Source organism: Ochotona princeps, chromosome 15 (assembly GCF_030435755.1).
Source record: "Ochotona princeps isolate mOchPri1 chromosome 15, mOchPri1.hap1, whole genome shotgun sequence".
Classification (NCBI taxonomy): Eukaryota; Metazoa; Chordata; class Mammalia; order Lagomorpha; family Ochotonidae; genus Ochotona; species Ochotona princeps.
Genome location: NC_080846.1, coordinates 23,776,013 through 23,795,432, shown reverse-complemented (window position 1 = coordinate 23,795,432; position 19,420 = coordinate 23,776,013). Strand labels below are relative to the sequence as shown.

General features: G+C 41.0%; 1 protein-coding gene across 1 annotated transcript in view; it reads right to left on the bottom strand.

Moving 5' to 3' along the window:
- Positions 1 to 18,636, bottom strand: part of CAND1 (cullin associated and neddylation dissociated 1) — a 32,289-nt gene extending 13,653 nt beyond the window's left edge. The window contains exons 1-7 of the mRNA XM_004583004.3: positions 18,328 to 18,636; positions 8,933 to 9,076; positions 5,738 to 5,892; positions 4,983 to 5,106; positions 3,394 to 3,650; positions 3,206 to 3,311; positions 1,876 to 2,021 (exon numbers count right to left, since the gene is read on the bottom strand). Of these exons, the coding sequence (XP_004583061.2) occupies positions 1,876 to 2,021; positions 3,206 to 3,311; positions 3,394 to 3,650; positions 4,983 to 5,106; positions 5,738 to 5,892; positions 8,933 to 9,076; positions 18,328 to 18,395 (1,000 nt within the window). The 5' untranslated portion in view covers positions 18,396 to 18,636. The remainder of the gene's footprint in view (positions 1 to 1,875; positions 2,022 to 3,205; positions 3,312 to 3,393; positions 3,651 to 4,982; positions 5,107 to 5,737; positions 5,893 to 8,932; positions 9,077 to 18,327) is intronic.
- Positions 18,637 to 19,420: the final 784 nt, after the last annotated feature.

Here is a 19,420-nt window from a genome sequence, read left to right as displayed (position 1 = left end):
GGACTTACAATGAAACTGCTTCTATATCTTGACAATAGGATGCTGGACTCTGCCATTGTCCATGCCCTCAATGATGGACATATGACTGTGTATGAAGAAATATATTTTAGTAATGATATAGAGGAACTAGGTGGGCGGGGGGGATTTGGGGCGGGGATAAGGGAAATGCCAGGAGCCTATGGAACTGTATCATAAAATGATAATAATAATAAAATATATAATGTAAAAAAAAACCCAAAAAACAGAAGCTAAGGTTTCCCTTCATTAATGGCATACATTGAGTCCACTACATGTCAGGCACTGTTTTAGGCAGTGGTAACGAAAATTGCTAGGTTTCACAACGCTTACATTTCAGTAAGCAGAAAATACTCATTTATAACAGGTCAGTAAGTAATTAAGCATCATAAGTAAACAATGCTGGAAGTGAGGGAAGAGCTCTGGTGTGGAAGAGAAAGGAATCAGGTATCTCCTTAAAGTTGTGGCCTCAGAAACTAAGATGGAACTATTCTGAGATGGCTTTAACAGGCTGTAAGAAACAGTTATTTTGGGTTGCTAGTACATTGCAATTAAAGCAGAAACCAAAAAGAAAACTATGGGTATTACAGAATAAGTCCAAGGACTGAGTCCAGTGGCCACATATATGAAGAATCACCACGGCAAGCCAACAAACAGTAATCACAATGACAGGGCTAGACTCAGACAAGCAAGGTATCCTGGAAGCTAAACAAAAAAGGGTGTTGCTGGAACCGACTAACAGAGCCAATCATTTGCAGTCATTTGTAACCCTGTACATTAATGGGAGCAATGGGCTTAAAATAGAAGGAACTCAACAGCACTGTTTAATGGAGTCCTACCATACTAAAGACATTTAGCTAAAACAGCACATCCTTTAACGAACTCCTGTAGTAGTTTTTCAAAACACATAAAATTAGACATACAAAATATTCCTTACACAAATTCATTCAAGAGTCAAACTGAAAATAGAGAAAAAAACAATAGGAAATTTACAACTCATACTTATCCATCTAAATATCTCTATTATGATTCTCCCAACACAAAAACAAACAAAACGCTGTTCTTTTCCAGGATAACCACCACAAATGATAATGTGATAACATAATTTCAGGAGCCTCAGAAATATTGAAGCTTAAGGAGCTGGTGATGCAGCATTTCGGGTTAAGCTGCTGCCTGTAATGCCAACATCCCATGAGAACACCAGTTGCTCTGCTTCCTGCCCAGCTCCTGCTAATGACCTTGGACAGGCAGCAGAGGACAGTCCAAGTACTGGGCCCCAACCATTCATGTGAGAGACCTGCCCGGAGTTCAGGGTTCCTGCACTGCCTGGCCCAACTCTGATCCTATCTCTCCCTCCCTGGCTCCACCCAGTGCCCCCAACTTTCAGTCATTCTGCCTTTCAAATAAACAAAAAATAAAATCTTTATTCATGAATGTCAAAAAGGATTACAGACAATATTTAAAATTTTTGTGAACTTTGAGTATAAGCAAACTTTTAACTAAACTACTGTGAATATACAAATCCACACATGAACAAATTATATACAATTTCTATCCAAGAAAAAATGTCTAGCAATTTTTTTATTAAAAATAAAACAGACATAGAAACCAATTTTTGTCATCAAAACAGTATTAATGTATTTTTTAGGTATTCTGAAGTGTTGCATTACTATAGTTTAAAATACACCAACACTTGCCTAATTTACTTAACCAATTTGCTATGATTAATTACTGAAGGTCATTTTCATTTTTATTATTACTGATTAAAAAATTAGATTTTGTGGTAAGAATCACCTCCATTTATAACACTAGGTCTTTTATGAAAATTTAATGGATTCCCTTCTACTTAATTTGAAATACCTTGATCATCGTCATCACCACCATCGGCATCCATAGCATTTTCATCTTCATCTTCATCATCATAATTATAATTTGGATCATAGGTAAGATATTTTAGACAAATATTTATAATAGTAGAAACATGAGGATATACTTCCTTCGGACATCTGAAAACAAAAACTGCTTTGAATATTTTTCTCCTTGATTCAGAGTGGCCATAATTTTCCTCATTTATCAGCTGTTACCATAACAATGACCCTTGATAATTTTTCTACCAAGGACCTCAGACTTTACACATCCTAAATCAATATTAAGAACCCCTTCCCGCACAATGGTTTAGCTATATTCTGGTTAATGTGGGACAGCATAGATGAAAATCAGTCTATGTTCTATCTTCTCAAGGTGTTACCAGAAGATCAAGTCCAAATGAAACGTGTGCTTCCAGCAACCAGAATTATCTGTGACAGTGCCAGTGCCCATTTCCCAGGGATGGGCTTCCAGGTATACGTGGAAAAGACAGAACAAATAAATGCTCACAGGGAGAATAAAGGAATCTTTTTTTCCAACTAAATGGAAAGAAATGAATCCCACAATTGATTTTAAAAAACTGACATTATAAATCTTCTCAAAATTATGGCTGCAAGAGATAATAACCAGTTATAACAGTTGCATAAAATAACCAATGCCTAAGACACTGTACTACCACACTCACCAAAGTCAAAACCAACCAAAAAGCAAGCAAAATCACCCCCCCCCAAAAAAACCCTGTTATTCAAATCTATACTGCCTTTTAGTGTATTTCAGAATATTTCAAAAAGTTCATGGGAAAATTGAGTTAAAACTTTATTGTGACACAGAAAAACAAATTCACACATAAATTTTTCATATGTACTTTTCAAGAACTTTTTGAAGAATCCTATATATACACAATTTTTATTAACTATGAAATAACACATTAGAACCAAGTTCCGAAGTTGAGAACCATTGTTCTAGCAAAAGTACACGAAAACCTGAAACACTACTAAAAAGACAAGCTCACTCTATATTTGTGACCAAGATAAACATTATAATGCTAGCATCTCTTCCCTTCTAAAGAGGCAAAAGTAAACTGAAAGTAATTCTAAATATCTTTCCCAAGTTGTTTGTTTGACATAGGAACACAATAAAGTGATCACAATATTTCTACAATGACAGTACTTCCAAATATTGTACTGGTTATCAATTATTGCTTAATAATTGAAATGCTGGAATTAAAAAAGGTCATTTATTTTAAAAGGCCTAATCTAGATGTCAGTTATTATTCTAAAGGAGAAACATTAAAAGCCAAAAGACAGAGATCTAAAAAACTTACCTTCTCACAAATGATTCAAAGGCTTGAATGCAATACTCTCTTAATTCATCATCATCTACATTACAAAATTTTACCACCAAAGGAATTATCTTCTCAAGGTATTCACCTGAGAAAAGCATACTGGTTGTTAAAAACATGTATCAGGGTTTTTAATCAAAGGAAATTTCAAAACAGTTTAAATGTCTTACCTATTCTATGGCCAGCCTGCCTACTAATAGCAGCAATACACTGTATGTAGGTTCTTGTTGTTGACATGGAATCATTTTTGGACAACTCTGATAACAGATGTTCGATAAGATCTACAAAGACTATATTTCCACAGCTCATAACCAGATGACCAAGAGCAATAATGGTTCTTTTCCTCACTGCAAGTCTAGGGCTGGTCAACTGGGGGAGCAGACAGGTCAGGATTGAAGGATGGAAATTAACAAGAAGTCCTCCTTGCCTTAAAATAAAATAAAGAAAAAAGAAACAAATGAATTAAAGATGTCTGAGTACTGCTAAAATGCCTGTCCTCTCACCTCAATGTAAATATTCATTTGAGATTAATCCAAACTTAAAATGAAAAGAAAATTTGTACTATCCCAACCAATCCAACTGGAAAGCTAATCTAAGTGAATGCTGCTTTCAATCAGAAACGCGGCTCCTGGAATCTCAATATGTCATCAATAATTACAGGATATTCTACCAACAGGTTTGGAAAAGCAACAAGCAATGATCTTGTCATTTTTGAGATATTTAAATCATATTTGTTAAGTATAGTTTCTTCAAAGTTTCTCAACATTCAGAAGCTTAGCACCTCTTCATTATCTACTAAATTTCACTAGCCCTGTTGTCTCAACATATCTTTTAAACTATCTCACAAGTACAGTTCAGTAATTCAACAGCACTCAAACATCCATACTGGCCTAGAACAACACCAGTGATCAAATCACACAGGACAGAAAGTCTGATTAGATTTCACTGCCGATCAAATTAAGTTTCCAATTCATCAAATCATGACGATAACCTATCATAATGATTTTCCATTACTTTCTATTCATACTACTTATGCAAAAGACACTAGGCATATTCACCTATTTAAGTGCTACTCTTTCTTTAAAAATATTCAAAGCCATATTGTCATTAAACAACTTCCTTTGTTCTTTTCCACTATAAACTCCAAAATATACTATGTTCTTAGTTATTCAAGTCTGCATGTCTTATAACCATCTTTCTTATTCATACAGAAAAAGTATTTTGTGTGGTCGGCGTTTCTGATAGTTTTTCACTTCTCACACACTCAACAAAAGCATCTGATTAAAGAGGAGCTAAATTAGTCACCAATAATACATATACGAATTGTGACAATCTATAATTTTTTTAACGACCAAGATCAACAATTTTAGTTGAAACGTCCTTTGTCTTCTAGAAGTTGCTCAACCTTCCAAAGTCTCAATTTCAAAGCAAGTGAGATGGCGTGTGAACCACAGGCTTTTTGCTTTCTCAATACGTATGATAAACATGGCTACTCAAATTGCCAGCAGTTTTTTGAACTGTAAACCATGTAGCTCCAAACTGGCACATATCCATATCTAAGCAGATCATGCAGAATATAAAACAAAATAAACCATTGAAAATTCTTAAATCGTAAATCTTACTGCTTTTCAGATCTACAAAATACATATCTGTAACACAATATTACTGCTAGCAGGCTTATTTCTTCCTTCACTCAACCATACACCTTCATAAAGCATTTTTAGGAATTTTTCAAGTAATAGAACACAGGCACATTTACCTGCTCAACATATCTGCCATAATATCCAAGGCTTCTAGCTGCACAGACACGTCCTCCTGCTTTGCTATTGCACTGGTAAGCCGTCCAGTAATCTTTTTACAAACATTAGCAGCTAATGCAGAACCTACATGAATAACAAATCAATAGTAATTTCAAGGCAAACATGCTGAGTTCCACCATGGTAGTTACTAAACACTCAACAGTTCTACACTTGATACCAAGAATCAAGAGATTAGTGCCAGGAAAATGTATTTCAAAACAGGCTGCTTTTCAATAAAATAATTTATCAGAGAAAAACATGAATTGCAAAGAGTTATAAAGAGTAAGAGAGAAAGTGAAAACAATGTAGATTCAGCCAATTTTACTGGGTAACTATTTCCATGCATTAGAATGAATACTGGCCACAGAACTGTGGTAGCCATGGTACCAGAAAAATCCTTCAGAATTGGCATTGCATAGATATATAATAAAAATATTATAACATATTGTGTAACCATTATGGAAATATATTTATATAGTATATTCTATATAGTGAGATAATATATATGAGATAATAATGTTCCCATATATGGTAATATTACTTTACTAAATTTATTTTAAAAATAATTTTCCTAAGTTTTTAAGAGAGATATCAACAAAGATATCTTCTAGCACAGACACTTCTCCCTTTCCCTGGCCAGGAGAAAAAAAAAAAAGATCAGAAAGAAATATCTCCATTTAAAAGAAAACAGGAAGAAAACAACACTCCTGCTTACCACTAGAAGCTGGAGGAAGCTCTCCAATGACTGTTTTAAGGCCAATACTTGAAATATCTCGAAGCTGTTCTTTGTCAGAAAGCATATTAGTACAGAGTGTGTCCACAATTGTCTCGACTTGGTATTCTTTTACTTTACTCACTAAAGGGCCAAGACTATAATAAAGAAAAAATTCTTAAAACCCAGATAAGCACAAAAACAGAAAAATGCATAAGGAGTAACATTAAACATTTTAGCAACTACCAACATCATGTATATGCCACATCCTGCATCTAATAATATACAAATAGGGACATGCAAGAAATTCTTGATGATGGATAAACTCCTTAGTTTTCAAGTATCTCCCACTGATGTCCAACACAGTGAAAACAACACCATACTCCTAATGCCTGATGTAGCTGGATTATCAGGCCCCAGTTTCCTTCCCTTGGTTTGCAGTTCCTCCACCACTAATTGTGACAATTACCAGTCAACTCCCTACTAAAGATTAACTCACTAAATTAACACTAGTACATGGGTCAGGACAGCACCAGATATCTCAAATCACAATTATGTGTAGTAGAGTTGACATCCTAAAACCAGAGTCCATTTTGAGACACTTCACAGGAACCAGACACTCTGATGAAACAAAGCAGTAACAATCTACCCAGAGACTGCAGACAGAATGAAGCCCAGGCTGCCATCACAGCATGTTCAGAACATGCCTTGAGCATTGTAGACTAGAGAACTCTACACAAGATGACCACAAGCTTCAACTCTAATCAGTGAGAATCAATGCTCTTTACTCTTCAACATGTTTAGGAATACAGCAATAGCTGGCCCAGTGCGGTAGCCTAGTGGTTAAAGACCTCGCCTTGCATGCACCAGGATCCCATATGGGACCTGGTTTATATTCCGGATGCTCCATTTCCCATCCAGCTCCCTGCTTGTGGCCTGGGAAAGCAGCAGAAGATGGCCTTGGGACCCTACACCCACATGGAAGACCCAGAGGAAGCTCCTTGGCTTCAGCCCAGCTCCAGCCATTGCAGCCACTTGGGGAGTGAACCAGCAGACAGAAGATCTTCCTCTCTGTCTCTCTTTCTCTCTATAAATCTGACTTTCCAATAAAAATGAATAAAATAGTTTTTTAAACAATAGCTGCCCAACTGCCTGCTCCAAGCATTGCATCATAAACTATTTTCCTCCACCACCCACTGTGATTCGTCTGCTGCACATCAGATGAGCAGGCCCAATTTAAGGGCCCTAGAACAGTATAAGGAATCAAAGACACTTTGCATTTCTCACTCTTTACCCTTAAATACCACAGAACTTTTGATAACAAAAATGCTACTTAGCAATATGCTTACAACACAAGCTGCATCCAATAACAAGAGTTCGATGACAAGAGGAAGAACTGGGACTGAAAGGGTCCGTCAGTCCTCAAAATGATTCATACTGGATGAAACCATGAACAATGAAAGACAAAAGAAATTCCAAAAATGAGTCTGAAAAATTCCAGGTTCTAGAAATGACAGAATAGCTTTGCTGACCTAACATTTCTGAAGATATCAACTCTAAAACAGATCAAACTGGGGCCAGAATCACGGAGCAGCAAGTCACATCATTGTGCCACTAGCATCGTATATGAGCAATGCTTCGCATCCCAGCTGCTCCACTTACGATCCAAATCCTGTTGGCACATCTGGGGAAGCAGTACCAAGTGCTGGTTTCTGCCACCCACATCTGACCCTGGGGTGGAGTTCTGGGCTCCTGGCTTCAGCCTGGGCCAGAAGTAACTGTTGTAGCCATTTGGGAAATGAACCAGCAGATTTCATCCCCTCTCCCTTTGCAATTCTACCTTTCAAATAAATAAATAAACCTTTAGAATAAATAAATAAATAAATAAATAAATAAATAAATAAATAAGTAAGTAAGTAATTAAGTAAGTAAAGTCTCTAAACCCATGTTTTAGAAAATTTAGTAGCAGGGGCCTGGCATGCACAGGATCCAATATGGGCACCGGTCCAACTCCCTGCTTGTGGCCTGGGAAAGTAGTCAAGGATGGCCCAAGGCCTTGGGACCCTACACCAACGTGGGAGACCCTGAGGGGGCTCCTGGCTCCTGGCTTCAGATTGGCTCAGCTCCAGCCATTGTGGTTACACAGAGTGAATAATCAGACGGAAGATATTCTCTGTATGTCTGACTTTGCAATAAAAATAAACAAATCTTTTTAAAAAAATTTATGATTATTGGAAAGGCAACTTTTTATAGAGAGAAGGAAAGACAGAGAAAGATCTTCATTCACTGGTTAATTCCGCAAAAGACTGGAGTGGCCAGAGCTGAGCTGATCCAAGCCAGCAACCAGTAGCCTGGAGCTATGGCCATGTGGGATGGTGACATAGCAGTAGCTCTCTAGCCACTACGTCATAGCACCGGTGTCAAGATAAACAAAATCTGAAAGAATTTTTTTATTATCAGACCTATACTATAAGAACTGCCATAGAAGTCCTGTAAAGAAAAATTAAACCAGATAACTTAGATCAATGCCAGGAATAAAGAATACCAGAAACAGTAACTGGGTGCATACATGAAAAGCTACTATAAAGGACTACGTTTTCCCCTCACAACAGTAAATACTACCATATTTGGAAACACATATACACCTACATAATGGTACCGCAGAAAATGATAATAACAATAAAAATACACCCCCCCAAAAAAAAAAAACAAAAAGAAACCCAACTGCCAACATCATTACTAATAAGCTTCTATCGTTTTTATCACATGATACAGGCATTCGAATTTCTATAATTCTTAGGAAAAATTCTTAATAACCACCGTATGATCAGTGTTGCTTTGAGTTACCTATGGTTTTGACTTGCTATTCTTCAGGAGTTTTATTTTAAGTTTTTATTTTTCTTAATCTCACTACAATATGGAACACAGGCAAAAAGGCCTTTCAATATAGCTTAATAGTCAAGCAATGCCAAGCCAGGAACAGAACCACTGATTCTAGTTCTATACATACGACACAAAAAATACTATGTAGGGGTACATTTAGTCATGGATATGCTATCACAAAGTATATCTACTTAAATACAAGCACTAAACATTCACTAATAACCTAAACGTTCTAATCCAAAACTCTACACAGTATTATCAGTTTTTAAAAAAGGGTGGAGGGTTGGGAAGGAATCAGCAAATAAAAAAACTTACCATTTCACAGCTAAATTTTGTACCTCACCATTTTTATCTTCCAATAACTTCAAAATCATTTTCACTACTTTCCTTTCACTATCATCATCCAATTTAATGGAGTCTTTCTGCAGTTCTGTCATCAAATCATTTGTAGCCATAAACCTAAGAGGAAAAAATTCAATTCTGTCAATAATTTAACGAAAACATAGTATTTCAAACTCAATACTACAGCATTTACACAACAGAAATATACTATATTATATAATTTATTCACTCTTTAAGTGATCATAGATTTAAACTAAAAGCTACCAATGGAAAGGGTAATAGAATGTGCTTAAAATGCACTATATTCACACAGACAGGTACTTTTAAAGTCCTGATAAGTGCTTTTATAAGATACCATTAACTAAGTCATCTTTCCCAGGTTGGTCTTGATCTCAAATTTACTGACAAGGTCTCAGTAGCACTTGCACGTGCCCTTAAAGGAGAGAGCACCTCTTCTGCACTCGTGCTCTGCACTTCTACTTAGGAAGCCCACAAGCACAAATGTTTCAGAACATCATTCTCGTATGGGGGTTGGTGTCCACATTCCAACTGTCACCACCACTTCTAGCTCCCATTACTAGGTATCTAATGAATTCTGAAAATGGTGGCTGTTTTACACTTTATCTCACTTCCCTGTTAAGCCACTGCCAAAGGAAGGTTCAACACTGGCTGGCCTGAAAAAATCTTCATTGACTGTCTAATTTCAGTTTTGAATGAAAGGGTTCAATACAGGATAAGAACAGTCCTGTCTTTCCCAACCTCCCAGCTGGATCCATTCTTGCCTCCCAGGACACTGTTTTACAAGTAATTTCTCAGACACAAGACGTAAGCACATTCAAATAAAGATATACTTAAAAGCAAACAGTTTTCCAATATTTCTTGGCTCCTTTCCACCTACGGAAATAATCCAACTTAAATAATTATTCAATGCCTTTTTTTCCACTTCACTAGAACTATATCTAGTTGGGTAAAAATCTAATCTCATATTTTATTCAGAAATGTCAAAACCATTAATTAAATTAAATCAAAGGCACAACTATTGACAAAACCAATCCTGTAACATCAGCAACACACCATGTGGTGAAGATCAGCAAGACAACTGAATAATCTAGAAATTCATTATTTATAAGGCAACCTGAAGGATAATTCCCAATAACTCGTGTTTTCATTTAATGCTGACATGACAACGTTTTGAACCTCAAACATGCAGTTCAACTCTTACCAAGTTCTGTTAAACTGTTTAGAAAGCAAAGCTTATATTCATGTTAGGGAAATACGTAACAAATTAAACATGTACTCAGTGTAGATAGTTTTCTTAATGGGAAGGTCCCGTTTGACGACAAAAATTCCACTAATATTCTGAAATGTGGAAAAAACACTGCCTGGTATATGTGTACAGGCCCTTCCACATACACAAAACACTGAAAAACTTTTCACCATCATACTTGAGTAAAATTCATTATTAGCTATTAGTGTCATAACCTTTACAATGTTAGCTACTTCAAGAGATTGTCAATTCAAATTTTTTAAATCCCAAATAAAAGGTTGTTGTTTTATGGTTCTGAAGTAATTCAACTAGCACATGGATTCATTCTTGTGTTCTTACTTGCTTGAAGCCTGCACTAGGAACTAAGGAAGCATTAAGATGAATCATCTTTGGTTGCTGACCTCAAAGGGCTTTCATTGCAATTAAGAGGTCTACTGACTTTCAAAAAATCTATGATTAATAGCCAGATTGTTTTTAAGTTGAAATGAGAACCCAGAAAAATTAGCAAGAGGTAGTTTTACAAATCAGGAAAACTGAGTTGAGACCTTTGCTACTAAGGGTTTTCGATGGGGACCCTGAAACAAAAAGTCCTAAGAACAACTGCTAATTTGATACGAAAATTTGTACTATAAATCTGCTTATAAAAAAAAGTTGTTTGACCATTTTGAAAGCTCTCCACACCAGATTTAAAAGCTCATTTGAAAATGTCTCTGTAACATTTACTATTTCAGGTAGGGAGGTAAGGCCTGAGATGATCTACTGGGGCAGACAAGTGAATAATCTCCATCTTGTAAGGTTTGTTTGGATCGTTTTTTTTTATATTCAAGAACATATGGAAATGCGCACATCAAAGAACTGACCGTTGAACAGGAAACTGCATGGGGACATTAGCTTGGGATTTAATTTTTGTTCTCTTCTTTTAGTGGCAGGGCATCTTACAGAACTGTGTAGCTGGAGTATAGAAACCTAATAGAAAGTGTAAGCTGAGGTCAAATGGGAAACAGCTCAGACCATTATCTAATGAGAAACTACTACGTACAAGGCATCCTACTAGCTGCTCCGGATACAAAGGTTAGTCAATGCAGACACAATTCCCACCTTCTTAGATCTTACATGATGCTGCATTAAAGCATATTTTTAAATATATTTTTAAAGATTTATTTATTTTTATTGCAAAGTCAGATATATACAGAGAGGAGGAGAGACAGAGAGAAAGCTCTTCCATCCGATGGTTCATTCCCCAAGTGACCGCAATGGCCTGTGCTGCGCCGATCCGAAGCCAGGAGCCTGGAACTTCTTCTGGGTCTCCCATGCGGGTGCAGGGTCCCAATGCATTGGGCCGTCCTCGACTGCTTTCCCAGGCCACAAGCAGGGAGCTGGATGGGAAGTGGAGCTGCCGGGATTAGAACCGGCACCCATATGGGATCCCGGTGCGTTCAAGGCGAGGACTTTAGCCGTTAGGCCATGGCACTGGGCCCGAGCATATTAATTTTTAAGACTATATAGACAGGCATCTATTTAAATATGAACTGTGATAAACACTGCTAAGAAAAAGAACGTGCCATGAAGAAAATACAATCATGTTAACAAGGAATTCTAGTCTGGATTCCTAAACTGGATTGGGTTCTGTGCTTTAGAGAGGAATAGGCAGATCAGAGGTGAACTATGGACCCCATACCAGGAGCAAGGGCCTGGACTTGGAGATCAGTCAGTGATACCATGATCTTACCATAGGAGCTACTGAGAAGAATCTGGGGCAGAGATGAGGAGTAAATGGGAGGCAGATTTGTATCACACAAACATTACTCCAGCTACACATGGACAGCACTATGAAAAGAACCAATCTCCATGTGGCCAGACTGCATGGAGATCAACCAGTAGAATTCCTGCAACAGTCTTGGGGTAATGGCCAACAGTGGAGTGGACGGGGGTAGGGGGAATGGGACACAAAGTTAATCCTCACTGTTTACAGATTTACTGACTCATTAACATTTATCTGTAACTTAAACATGAATACTCTCAATTTTGCACTTTTTTGGCAAGTACGTCAGTCTAAAGCGATAAAATATTTGAGTCACCCAAAACCCAATTCCCAGCTGCAACAGCTCTGCCTCCGGCCTCCTCTTGGAATACAGGCCATGCCATCTTCTTCTTGTTTATCTTTTCTGCTGCTTAATATTGCCCTCAACAGTTTTGCTAAAGTGCTTTTTTAAGTACAAGAAGGCTGTATTGTGCCTTCTGGAAAAAAACACACGTGCTAGAAGATCTTCCTTCAAGCAGGGGCATAGCACTACTGACTGGGACTTTAATGTTAATGAACATACACCTTAAATACGTTATCTTGTAAACTGGATCAACCACCGAAAATGCTGTAAGTCAAGAGACTCACAGGAACTTAGCCTTGTAATTCCCCTGGACGTAATGGTTCAGCATTTGCTAATTCAGTGTTTAAGATGACTTCATAGAATGTAATCGCTAGAAATAATTAGAATTTACTCTATTTCACTCTCAAGGAGTAAAATGAACAATTTCTCAAAATGAATTAAATGTGGAATGACCAGGGATGCGCTAGCAGGAAAGCCCTTGGCGTGCAAGTCAACTGATGCCTTCGGCAAGAGTCCTAATCTTATTGTAGATATGGTTCAACCACTTATCTGACGCCAGGAGACAAAATTCAGGTTCAACTACAAACAACACTAGATGAATACTCTTCTCTATCTAATCAACAAAACCTCAGTTACTATAGTAAAGATAATGCGTCATAAATCAATTTCCTATAGACCAATTTCATGTGCTCTTGGTCAAAGTGGGGACCAAGAATGAAACAAAAAAATCATTGGGGTTAACATAAGTCCTGACAGGTAAGACTGCTGCCTGCAACACCAGCTTCCATACAGGTGCAGGGCCAGCTTCTCATCCAGCCCCTTGCTAACGGCCTGGGAAAAGCAGCAGCAGGTGCTCCCCCCCACCCCTGCTTGCAACCCTGCCACCCACAAGGGGGACCTGAAAGGAGCTCCTGGATCCTGGCTTTGCCTGGCCCAGGCCTGGCCATTGGGGCCATCTGGGGAGTAAACCAGCAGATTAGCAATCTCATCTCACTCACTGTCTTTCCCTCTACCTGCGACTTCCAAATAATCCATACATAAACCTTTAAAAAGAATTTTTCAGCTGACCCAAACCTCAGCTGTCACCACAAGTTGATCTGAGCTTCCAGCTATAGCACTTCGTTGGATAATAATTTCGTATGTATGGCCTTCTGTCAGTGAGCAACACCAAACACCAGGTACTATCCCCCTTATTAATTACGTGAATGCTACTTTTTTTTTAATCAATAACAACTTTCACGTGCTTAGGTCTGCCCTTCCCATAAAATCTATTAATTCAATAAATCATAGGACTTTCCTCACTTCCCATCAACATCTAATGTAATGCAAAGTACTGCCTCATTAGCCCCATTTCCCGAGACACCCTTACAGTAACGATAATCAACCCAACTGTGCCAGGGACGACCACATTAGAGAAGTTCAAGAAAAACATGTTAAGCAGTGCTTAAACAGTAGATAAACGAGCAAATAAAATAACCACTAGATCATTTATGCCAAGAGATTGTTAAGGATTTTAGGGAGAGCAGTTTCAGTGAGCTCAGGCAATTGCTAAGAAGTTTGGAACTTGTCTTGCAGTTAATGGAATGAGCAGGCAATGACCATGTATAACATTCAGGAAAAAACTAACACCAAGAGTGTAAGCAGCCGACTGCATCAGGATGAGGCCTGTGACAGAGGAACCCATTGGACAAATTCTCATGGCAAACTAAAGAAGAAAAGGAAGGTAGCTTAGGACTGACATCAGATAACAGGCCAAAAGTAAGACTAAAGAACAAGCTAAGAGAAGGGGAAGACAAAAACTCTAACTTCCAGATGCCTAGGGATGCAAACTAGAGACAGAGCCACCTCACTCATTTACTCGATAACGAACTCTGGGGTACCAGAACAAGGAACTGTGTAAACTCTGCACAGTCATTAACAGGACAGCCACATCCAGAATTTGCATTCCTGGTTTATTCTAGTGGACTAAAATTTCTTGAGGGGAGTACTTTCCATCTTCAATAAGTCCAACATAGAAAAGCAGAAACAACGGTATAAGCCAACACACTGCCTGTACTGAACACCAACTTCTCCCACAAAAGCACAACTGTACCCTTGCCTCCACCAGAATCCGGATGAGCCAACTGCATTAAAAACCCTGAACACACACCACTGCTTTCTCACTTTCCTCATGTATTCCTCACAGCGTCATGATCTGCACTACTCTTAACATTACCCATACAAGTAAAAAATAATCTGTACTCGTCTTTCTTCCCAGGTTCCTCAGTGGGGTCCCTTTCCCATTTTCAGTGGTCACGTGACCAGCATCAACTTGTCAAAGCACTTAACAAGTACTCAGAAGTCACCTTCTTAATCTCCACAAATTTCTTTCTTCTGATTAAACAAGCTTTTCTCCAAGCACAACTGATCAAAATAATTTCACCTATTCTTTCCCGTTATGTGATTGAAAGAGCTTCCAATGCTTCCGCGTTGCAACAGGACCCCTAAGCTCTGAAAGAGCACGGTGCCCTAACAGCCGACGATTTACATTCTAAACAGTTTCGAGGAAAAAATGTGGCACATTATCCAAAACACCTAAATAAATCCAGTATCAGAAACTACCCTCCAGTTAGGAAGGTCCTGCCTCCTGCAATGTTGTAAATTATTTCTCCATGTCCCTCTCTTTCAAGTAAAATTGTTTTAAATAAAAACATAAACATGCTGAAACTTCAATAAACTATGAAGCCTGCACTCATTTTTTTTTTAAAGATCTATTTATTTTTTTTAATTGAAAAGGTGGATATACAGAGAGGAGGAGAGACAGAGAGAAAGCTCTTCCGTCCAATGGTTCACTCCCCAAGTGAGCGCAACAGCCGGCGCTGCGCCAATCCGAAGCCAGGAGCCTGGAACTTCTTCCAGGTCTCCCACATGGATGCAGGGTCCCAAGGCCTTGGGCCGTCCTCAACTGCTTTCCCAGGCCACAAGCAGGGAGCTGGATGGGAAGTGGAGCTGCCGGGATTAGAACCGGCACCCAAATGGGATCCTGGTGCGTTCAAGGCGAGGACTTTAACCACAATGCTATTGTGCCGGGCCCCTGCACTCATTTCTTTACAGTCCCCATGACTATGTATAATCTGCAGCCCCAAAACATTAGGCTTTTAAGACTTTTTGTAATGACCCATTCACAAGCTTCTTACAAGTAAATACACAATCGCAAAGGAAGTAACCTGGTCCAGATCTCACTGTTCATGCTGAAGAGACACTCAGCACTGGAACCCAGAGCTGTGATCAGGGCAAATTCTCTTTGGTTTCTACCTTCTACCAATATTTTTATTTTTGGTAACACCATTTTCTTCTTCTCTTCTCCAGACAACACAAAGTCCTTTTCAAGTTAAGACTTTCCATTACGGTAATTAACTTTGCCCTCAAGATCCTTTTTGATCTTTAAAATATGTTATCACCAATTATGCTATTTATAGCAAATGAATTTCTAACAAAAACCATTTGTTAAAAGGAATATATTAAGCATACTGAAAATATGCAGAAAAATCTACAAAACTGTTTATTTCAAATGTTCACTACTTTAATACTTAAATCTACAACTTAACACAAAGTTCTCCCAAAATCCTATCTGTGATCTGAGCCACTATAACACATTTAAAAAATTAGCCATTTACGGGCCCAGTGCAATAGTGTAGTGGCTAAAGTCCTCACCTTGCACATGCCAGGATCTCATACGGGCATCAGTTCTAATCCCAGTGGCCCTGCTTCCCATTCACCTCCCTGCTTGTGGCCTGGGAAAGCAGTGAAGGACCGCCCAAGGCCTTGGGACTTTGCACTCATGTGAGAGACCCAAATGAAGCTCCTGGCTCCTGGCTTTGGATTGGCGCAGCTCTGGCCATTACGGCCGCTTGGGCAGTGAATCATTGGACGGAAGATCTTTCTCTCTGTCTCTCCTCCTCTCAGTGTATCTGACTTTGCAATAAAAACAAATAAATGTTTTTTTAAAATAGTATTTACAAAAGAATTAAACTAAAAAGATCTCAATGGTGCCAAGTTGTTGCAAGTTGCTCACTATTCCTTCATAAGGCTTCTATAACATTCACCAAAAAGCAAACCATCAACGTCCTGCTACTCAGTCAAGCAATGTCTTCATTCACTCCAACTCAGATCAGTGCAGAATTCTTAGAAAGTTCAGCCGTGACTACAGATCAGCATCAGATCACTTTCTTCACTTAGTTTAAAAAATAAAATGAAACCAACCAAAAGACCAAACCCATGCACATAATACCTACCTACAGGTATTCAAAAAGTCAAACCACGGAGGATGCAGATTTTGGAAAGAACTATGCACGTATTTAAAAAAAATTTTTTTTGCAGAATAAAACTGCATTTTAATTGTTTTCCAGGAACTTGAAAGTATCCTGATACTGTTTCCTTTGCAAAAATTGAAGCGAGGAGGTGCCAATCAATACTACCTGTACAGTACCATCACCACAGGACATGGCCTCTTAGCATTTCTAAACAGATTATCTGCTCAGGATTTGGTAAAGGTTAACTGCACAGGGAAGCGTTACCTTCCACTGCAACTAGAAACAATCAGAAGCAGCCCGACTGTGGGGAGTGCGAGGAGCTGCAGGCCGTGGCTGCAACCGGGAGCCGGCAGAGTGCCAAAGGGAACCAGGCCGCATCCCAGGGCTACCTCTTAAAACACAAAACACTTATTTTCCCCCAAGAATCCTGACTTTGCCCTGAGAAATACACATTTCAAAACCCAAAATGCCCCAAGCAAACACCTTATTTCAAAAGAGTGGCAACACTAAAACCTTTCAGATTAACAAACCCACGTGTAAGTTTCAAACACAACACACTCTGCAGGCAACAAAACTTTTTATCACGTGGTTTTTTTAAACTCTCAGAACCAGAAATGTACTCGAGTGACCATTTTCACTTGACAGTACATCAATTCAGCAGGAACAAGAGCCTTCTTTCCCATGGTTCTCCTACCGCAAGTCAGAGTCTGGGTATACTTTAATGTGTTCAGCTATACTGTTCAGAACACACACAAACTAGCCACCAATCAATTGAAGACTACTGTTCTTTCGAATGGACGCAAACTACAAAAATAAAACTTAAGGTGCAAAGAAATAAAAAGCTTTTTGGTTACATCCAGAGCATTTATTTTTTTAATTTGTAAAGGAATGGGAGGAGGGAAATAACAAACGCTGTAGAGTGCGAAGGGGAGAAAAAAAAGTCAAGTAAGATGACCGATCTGTGAAGACACAACAAATCTTGCAACCCGCACAGCACCAGCATCGGAAACCGCGAGCTCCAGTCTCCCTGCTGCAGTCAAACTTGGCATGCACCGGCTCCGTGTACCACAGAACTCGCTTTACTGGCTCGGTTTAAGGCTCAGCCACCCACCCCTCTGGCCAGAAGGCTGAGAAGGCACCCGAGGCCCCGCGTCGGTTTCACCAGACACGGGGAAACTGACAAGAGATGCTGGCGGGAAAACCCTCCCGAGCCAAGTTTCCACCCCTCCCCCTCCGCCCTCCAACACCCAGAAGAGAAAAATGCAAAAAAAATTAAAAAAAAAAAAAAAGTAATGTGACCCAATCAGCCAAGGGCTGAACCCCTCTTGCACACGGCCAGGTCCCCTCGCACCTGCGGCCCAGGAGGAGAGCGCGGGGTCCCCGAAAGGGGCAGCTCGGGCCGCGACCAGCAGCACGGCGTGGCTCGGTCCACACAATGGGGGTGCCTCGGCCCCTTCTCGCTCTCCGGGGACCAGGGCGTGTGGCCGGGGAGCGGGCAGCGGAGAGACCCGGGAAGCCAGAGGCCCGGGGGCCCAGGCCTGGAGCAGAGGCGGAGGAAGCAGGGGCACGGCAAGATGGGCGCGGGGCTCGGGGGCCCAGCCGGGAGCCGGCCGAGGCACGAGGGGTGGGGCCGGGCCTGCGCGAGGGCCGGGACCGCGGGCGGAGGGCCCCGCGACGGCGCGGGGCTGGGATCTCGGGCCTCACCTGAAGTCCTTGTCGCTGGATGTCATTTTTTCCAGCAAATTGGAAATGTGGTACGAGGCGCTCGCCATGTTGACGGCCGCAATGCCCGCCCGCCGGCGCCGCGGGTGCTGCTGCCTGCTGCCGGGGCTCCTCCTCCTCCTCCTCCCCGGGGGACAGGCCTGGCCTGACGACGCCGAGGCTTGGCCGAGCGCGCACTCACGGCCGGGCCTCCCCGGGAGCCCAGGCACTCGGAAGCGGGCCGTTCAGCTCCCGCTCGCTCCGCGCTCGCTCGCCGGGGCCCGCGGCCAAAACCCGCCTCCTCGGCTCCCCGGGCGGGGCGGCGGACCGAGAGCCGGGGTCAGAGTTCGCCGAGGCCGCCCCACGCACGCTGCAGGGACGCCCGGGAAGGGGCCGCTCTGTTGGCTGAAGCCCCCGTCACTCTCCCACACGCCGCCTCTCGGAGGCATGACAACGCCTGCCACTCTCGCGAGACTTTCAGTGACGGTTAAAGGACTCGGAGAGAAAGCGACAGAAGGGCCTCCATCTGGAGCTAATTGGATTTCCTGGTCTGTGTGGCGTGAAGAGAAAAAGCTTTCTATTTTCAAGACGTCTAGTTCTTGGAAGTGATGATCGTGAAGGGGTTAGTCCGGAGAGGGAGTGTTCGTTTTGAATCGGACGCGTGGCCTAGTGCCTTAACCACCATGGAGCGCCCTCGCCAGGTGAGAACTACAAGTCCCAGAATTCAACGTGCGGGCCACTGAGTCGGGATGCGATTGGCTGCGGGAACCTGTAGCGTTCTCATTGGTTCCCGCGGGAGGAGGGGCTGCTGGGATGTGCAGGCTGGCAAGGCCGCGTTGCTTTAGTCAGCAGGTAGTGGGTGCGTGTGTCCGCGCACAGGCTCCTGCGGAGCGGAGTGTGCTGCGGCTTGGACAGGCGCATTGCGGAACGGCCCGAGGTCCTGGCCGGGGCCCAGTGGCGGTGTCTCCCGGGAAGGCAGCGCCGCGTCCTTGAAGGCTCCTTCTCGGGGGGGTCGGGGAACTCGCTCGCTCTGACCGCTCCCGGGTCTGTGAAGGGCTGACGGGGCCGCCTCGTACTGTCCAGAATAGACAAAGAA